General features: G+C 33.4%; 1 protein-coding gene across 1 annotated transcript; it reads left to right on the forward strand.

The window, feature by feature from the left end:
* The first annotated feature begins 1027 nt into the window (after positions 1-1027).
* HELRODRAFT_95512 (hypothetical protein) lies at positions 1028-5188 on the forward strand. Its single transcript, XM_009027021.1, has 9 exons — positions 1028-1205; positions 1558-1647; positions 1759-1888; positions 2097-2190; positions 2448-2590; positions 2835-3227; positions 3409-3491; positions 3803-3952; positions 4355-5188. Exons 1-9 carry the CDS (start codon positions 1091-1093, stop codon positions 4750-4752), a joined length of 1596 nt encoding a protein of 531 aa, XP_009025269.1. The 5' UTR covers positions 1028-1090; the 3' UTR covers positions 4753-5188.
* The last annotated feature ends 2650 nt before the right edge of the window (positions 5189-7838 follow it).

A 7838-nucleotide genomic window follows, 5' to 3' on the forward strand; every position in this document is an offset into this window, starting at 1 on the left:
ATCATCATCATCGTCGTCATCGTCGTCACTTCTGTAATCCATTTCCTCTCATTTTAGTAATCGTTAGCATTATCTCTCCATCAAAATCATCATTATTATCACCGTCCAAATAATAATAATAATCATCATCATCAAAACCTAACCCCAACAACACAACCATTATCATCATCATCGAAACATCGTCATCATCATCCTAATCATCGAAACATCGTTATCACCAAATATCTCTCCGCTACCCCGAATAACAACTTGCGTCATAATTTACAACGCCATCATCAACATTACCGACACAAACACACACTCACACACACAAACACATACATACACAAACACATACATACACACATCCACACGTACATATACTGTGTGATATAATTTGTTAAGCGCTATAAAAACACAGCCAGTGTTTGTAATGAAAACAATTATTTAATGGCCCTTGCTGGATGATCTTGTCGCGTTCTTTTTCCTTCCCTCATTTTTTTCTCTCCCTCTCTCTTTCTTTCTTTCCATATTTTTGAAATTTTGGTCTCTCTCCTTTTTTCTCTCTCTCTTCCTCTTTTTCTCTTTCTCTCTCTGTGTATTTCTCTCACATTCTCTTTCTTTTTCACTGTCTCTCTGTCTCTCTCTTTCTTTCTGTTCATTTTCTTTATCTATCATACCTTCTCTTTTGGGTTTTTCCTCTTTCTCTTTTTATATCTATCATCCTATTTCCATGTCTGTTTAATTTTCTCTACTTTTCTCTCTCTTTCTCTCTTTCTTTCTCTAACACACACACACTCACAAAAATACACACACAAACATATATATATATATATATTGATTAATTTCAACGTATTATAATTTAATAATGTATAAACGGATATGCAGCATATTTTTCTATTTATTTATTTTTATAGTATTCTACTTTTTCAGAGTTTTCAGTTTAAAAATTTAGTTTTTACAATCTTATTTATTGCGTTAGTGACTTTCCATAACTTGAAATAACTATCTTATTTCAAAGTCAAAACATTGTTGTAACCTATTTAAATTTTGCTCTGGTTTTGCCGGCCGCTTTATTTTGTTGCTGCAGCTCTCATTTCGACATTTGGGGATGTCTTCGTCCGACACGTCTCACAGATCCGGAAAATTAGGCAACGATCCGGATGAAGATGAAAATTCTTTGAAGTCATTGCATTTTAATAATGATAGCAACATCAATACATTGGGTCTGATGGTTTTTGGTTTTCTATTTTAAAAAAAATTAATTTAATTTTATATTAAATTAGTAATTTTATTTATTTTTAAATTTGTATTGTGAAATAATTTCATTATAATTTTATATTCCATAGTTATAAAGTTGTAAAAAAAATGAATTATATTGCAATAACAATAATGAATAAATAAATAAAATGAATTTTTTTTAAATTAAATTTATCAAATCATTATTAAATTAATAAACATTATTAATTGAATATTAATTGAATATTAATATTTTGTAACCAACATTTATTTGTTACATTTTTAAACAAACATCAATCATCACACAATCTATCATCGAATCGAATTGACCAATCACAGATTGTTCTGGTAGAGAGATCATACCCCAGTTTGCTCGCTACATACCGAACCTACTTAACACGTTCGATTTTATCAAGCAAGTTGGTTCAGGTTGGTAGTGTTGTTAATTTTTACCATTTATTATTGTTGTGTTCATAAAACATCATTTTATAAATATTCAATTAAATTAGAAAATAAAATGAAAAATTTTTTTTCTTCCAGGTACATTCAGTTTAGTATATCTGGCTTCGTTAAAACGGCACCCAGAGGTAAAATTTGCCCTGAAATATATTCTGCCAACAAGCCATCCATCCAGAACTGAAAATGAATTAAGATGTCTCAAAGAGCTTGGGTATTTATTTGCTTATTTTGGTGTTTTTGGTTTGTGTATTGATTCATTTTTCATTGGCAGAGCATTTTTGTGTGTATATTTTGTATCTTTTCTTTGTTTGTGTATTTTTGCCTATTTTTTAGTTTACTTTTTGAGTTTATAAAATCTAATTTAAAATTTTATTATTTAATTTCAATAAATTGCTATTACGCTAATTATCTCATTTCAGAGGTTCTGATAACATAATTGGATTGACAACTTGTGTCAGGCATTTAAATGACGTCATCATTGTCATGCCACATTTTCACCATCAGTGGTTTCAGGTTTGTTTGTCATTGACGTCATCGTTTTTGTTGAGGGTGATGAAGATAATGTCATTTCCTACCTGTAATGTTGTTTTTGTTTACGTTTTTGTTGATGTTTGTGTGTAATTGATGCAATTGTTGTTGCTGTAGTTTGAGTATCAGTGTTTTTATACTGTTGAATAATTTAGCTAAGTAATATTTACTATAATAGGGTTAGTAAATAAATAAGTCCTAATTCGAGATAATTTCCAACCTAAATGACGTTGCTGTATCAGGATTACGTCTGGGACTTGAGTGCCAGGGAAATCCAGTTCTATATGAGATCCCTGCTTGGTGCTCTCAACAAAATCCACCACAGCAACATCATCCATAGGGATGTCAAGCCTAGCAATTTTCTCTATAACAGGACTGAAAAGAGGTTGTTTGTCTTGGTATCAGTCTGTCTGTCTGTTTATCAAAACTTTATTAATTAATTACACTGGTTTGTCTGCCAGTTTGCACTTGCACCATTAAAAATATTGCTTTGGTTTATTAGTTATGTTGGTTGTTATTTCAATATAATTAATTTTATTATTATTTTGTTATTAATAATTGTTATTATTTCATTATTGATAATTATTATTTTATTAATAATAATAATTATTATTATTTGGTCATTCAAGGTTTGCCCTGATTGATTTTGGCCTGGCTCAGAAAGTTCAAACGAGACTCCATCAAAATAAGACGAATGAAAAATCCTCATCAACCAGAGCAACATCGTCGTCATCGTCGTCATCTTTGCCGGCAACAACAACAACGATTACGACATCTGTATCTGTAAATAACTTCAACAACAACAATAATAATATTAATAAAAATAATAATGATGATGATGGTGCTGATAGTGAGAATGAAGAGAATAGGCCAATAATAAAAGATGATTTTGTTAAAAAATTTTCAAAAAGATTTCACAAAAATTACTCTTCCCTCAAGTTAGCATTATCATCTTCCCAATCAGACCAAAAACAGTGCAGATGCTATGGGAAGCCGAATGTCTGTCGCATCTGCTTAGCTAAGTTAGTTTATTTTTTATTATATATCCTTGGATTGCTGTTCAATAGTTTGTCAGGAAGTGTGATTGTTTGACTGATTGTGGCTAATTGATTAATTGATTGTTTGATTGATTATTGGATTGATTGACTGATTATTTGATTGTGATTAATTAGTTGATGGATTGATTGATTGATTGACATACAGGCCTCCTCAGTACGTAGCCAGAGCAGGCACACCAGGGTTTCGGCCCCCTGAGGTTCTCATGAAGTACCCACATCAAACTACTGGTAAGTTGATTGGTTGGTCTGGTCTGTTAGCTTAATTTTTATTGGCCATTTGGTTTGTTAGTTTAATTATGATCTGTTGTTTAGTTTGTTGGCTTAATTTTGATTGGTTGTTCCATATGTTAGTTTAATTTTGATTAGTTGTTTGGTCTTTTGCTAAATTTTGATTGGCCGGTTGTTTGATTGAATCGTATTTTTAATTTGGCGGTTATTTATTGTATTATTATTGCTATGGTTTTTTATTGTTACTATAATTAATTAATTAAATAATAATTGATTAATTAATAATTATTTGACGACTGATCTGCGAACAGCTGTTGATACTTGGGCCGCTGGCGTCATCTTTCTGTCGCTGCTCTGCGGCAAAAATAATCTGATCAAGAGTCCTGACGACATGACGTCACTGCTGCACATCACACAATTGGTGGGATTTCAAAAGATGAAGAATGCCGCCTCTGCTATTGGTCGGTTTAACGCTTGACTCTGATTGGCTGTTCAATTTAATGTCGTCATCGTTGATGTTTGGATTTATAATGTTAATGTTTATGCTGACGTAATTCGTAATTTATGCACGAATGAACCAATGGTTCAATGAATTGATTAATTTAACTTTCTTTCATTTAATCAATCAATCCATTCATTCATTTATATATCACTCAATCATTTAGTCAGTTATTTATTCAGCACTATTTGTTCATCCACCATCATTAATTCACTTGTTCACTCCATTCATTCATTCATTCATTCATTCATTCATTCATTCATTCATTCATTCATTCATTCATTCATTCACCCATTCATTCATTCATTCATTCACCCATTCATTCACTCATTCATTCACTCATTCCTTCACGATATTTGTCTAGGTAAAAACTTTCTCTGCTCACCTGAGCATCCACCTAACGACTTGAAAAGTCTGTGCACTGAAATTAGGAAATCTGTCATTACGGCCAGGCTGAGTCGTCGTAATCGTCCTGATGAAGATGATGATGGTGGTGGTGAAAATAACGACGGTGTTGATAATGATAATGACGTTAATAATAATAATAATAATAATAAGAACACTACTACTACTGCTGACATTAATAATAATAATAACGATGGTACTGATGATGTTCCCGCAGTGATCGCTGCGAATTTTATAAGCGCTCTCCCCGACTCTACATTCGAACTGTTGCAATCCTTGCTAGATCCCAATCCTCTAACACGGATCTCCGCTTCTTCCGCTCTCAACCATCAGTACTTTAGCTATTCTTTTGACTGATTGGTTGATTGACTATTTGGTTGGTTGGTTGATTGATTGAAAAACTACTCGTTATTTTTTATTTTTTTATAGACTCTTGCGATTAAATAAAAAGATAGATAGATAGATAGATAGATAGATAGATAGATAGATAGATAGATAGATAGATAGATAGATAGATAGATAGATAGATAGATAGATATCAATATTTAATTTGTACACTTTTTTGAAATTTTCTTACACTTCAGAAACTGACTTTTTTATTGAATATGAAAATATTTTTGATATATTCATTATTATTACTAACTGGTCTGCTAGTCTTAATAAGCTACGACGTTTTATAAATACTTTTTTTCCTGGATTGTTTTTCATTTATTAAAGTACAGATACACCGGATGGATATACGCCAAATAAGTACACACATATGTATCTTCAAAAAAATGTGGTTTCCGTGTTTTTACTTGTCTTGTTGTTGTCTTGACGCGCTAATACTGCAATGTGTGTGTTAATGTGAATGTGTGTGTGCGCGATCAAATTTTTTTATCCGGAAGAGGTATGAAAGTGTAACTAAACAAATTCGTTCACCCATCCGTTCCTCCATCCATCTACACGCAATAGCGGCAGCCAATGAACGCTCAGCATTTCGAGATGACGTCAGATCGAATTGCTGTTTGCACTTCTGCTGCTCATGGTAGTGATCACGTGACGACGATGGATGATGATGATGGTTATGTTAATTTTTCCATTATAATTACTTATGTTAATTATAACAACGACAAACTAATGGTATTTCTAATGCTATGAAGAATGACAAATGCTGTATCATTTAAATCGATGGTGATGTCAATGATGATGATAGGAAAAAGATGATGATGATAGGAAAAAGATGATGATGATGAGGAGGAAGATGATGATAAGGAAGAAGATGATGGTGAGGAGGAAGACGATGATGATGTTCTAGGTACTTGAGTTGCATGTTACGGAAGTATATTTTTTGTTCCCGTACTACCAAATGGTTAATATTCCTTTGATGATGAGGAAGATGAACAGGAAGATGATGATGAACAGGATGATGATGATGACGATGGCAAATGATGACGTTGACGACGGTTTATGATGATGATGGTTATGATGTTACGACGACTTAGAGTTGTATGCGTTAATATTTTTTGTACACACTCTTGTGTACAACTTCGGCACATCTATAACATCTATAAAACACACACACATAAATATATATATATATATATATATGTGTGTGTGTGTGTGTGTGTGTGTGAGTGTGTGTGTGAAAGAGAGAGAATGGCGTAAGAGTGTGTGTGTGTGTGTGCGTGCGTGTGTGCACGTTGATGCATTGATACTTCAGCATGAAAATATACATCATTTGAGAGATCCGTTATTTGTCCATGAAACTCGTACAATTGTTATATTATCTTTGGAGTTATTGTCATATGCACACATTATCGCCCACTTAAGCGATGAATCAAAGTCAATCTGAGTGTCTTCTCTATTTTTATGATTCTCTCTTTCACTCATTCACTCTCTCTTTCTCTCTCTGTCTCTCTCTGTCTCTTTCTTATATTTTTCCATTTTCCAACATCCTCTTTCTCTCTCTCTCTCTCTCTCTCTCTCTCTCTTTCTCTCTATCTTTTTTTCATTTTCTCTCTCTCTCATTATTTGGAAAAATATGTTGACCAAAATCAAATAACGCACTGGGAAAAGAAATGGAAGAAGTTCTAAATAAAAAAAACGTTTTTCAAAATACCATAAAATAAGCAAACAGACAATGAAGTTATTTTTTGTACTGCAAGAATTAGACGTCTAGCTATTGTTGTGCTGTGACCAGGTTTGACTGCAAAGAGATCTTCGCCTACCACATGCACTGTGTGTGTGTATGTGTGTATGTGTGTGTGTGTGTGTGAATATATTATTATTGTAATAGTAGTTACTATTAATATTGTTGTTTTTGTAGTTGTTGTTCTTATTCTTCTACGTCTTCTTTTTCTTCTTCAACTTTTTCTTCTTCTTCTTTTTATTAATTATTATTATTATTAATATTATTAATTATTATTATTATTATTATTATGGTGTGGCATGAAATTTCGATACTCGAATCGGAGCGAATATGATGATGACGACGACGATGAGGATAATTGAAGTGCTTGCTTAACATTACAATCAAATTTCCTGAGTGTGTGCATGTGTGGGCGTGCGTGTGCGTGCGTGTGGTTGCAGCTGCAGTGAGTGGGTAGTGGTGATGGTAATAATAATAATAATAATAGTAGTAGTAGTAGTAGTAGTAGTAGTAGTAGTAGTAGTAGTAGTAGTAGAGATTATTCTACTTTCTATGTTTAAATATTTACCTTTGCATCATCTCGTGTCTATGGTTTCGTCATTGAGCTATTTACCCGTCCGAGCACTTCTTACCATTGATTATCGCCCACTTATTTGAACGACCGTTGTCATTGTTGGCTCATTGGCTAGTTGGTTGGTTGGTTGATTGATTGGTTGATTGGTTGATTGGTTGGTGGGATAGTTGGTTAGTTGGTTGGTTGGTTGGTTGGTGGGCTGGTTGGTGGGCTTGTTGGTGGGCTGGTTGGTTGGTTAGTTTGTTGGCTGATTGAGTGATTGATTGGCTGGTTGGTCGTCGGTTGGTTTGCTGGCGAAATAGGATGATATCAACTAAAAAAAACGATGAAGATGCCAGTAATATAGAAGATGATGACGATGGTGATGACGATGGTGATGACGATGGTGATGATGATGACGATAGTGGTGATGAAGACGACGATGATGGCGATTATGAAATATAAAACTGAACTGTAAACACACATCACTCCATCGTATTAACTTCCATTCTCAATATATGCCAATGATCGCTTTCATTATTTATACGCACACACACACACACACACACAGACACAGACACAAACACACACCCAAATACACAAACACACACATACAAACACACATACATACATAATGTTATGTTTGCCTAGCGGATTATTCAACATTGACTGCCACATACAATAAAGATGGTGATGGTGATGATGGTGATGATGATAGTGATGGTGATGATGATGTAGGTTTTAACGAATGAATAATGA

The sequence above is a fragment of the Helobdella robusta genome, assembly GCF_000326865.2.
Source record: "Helobdella robusta unplaced genomic scaffold HELROscaffold_5, whole genome shotgun sequence".
NCBI classification, from domain to species: domain Eukaryota; kingdom Metazoa; phylum Annelida; class Clitellata; order Rhynchobdellida; family Glossiphoniidae; genus Helobdella; species Helobdella robusta.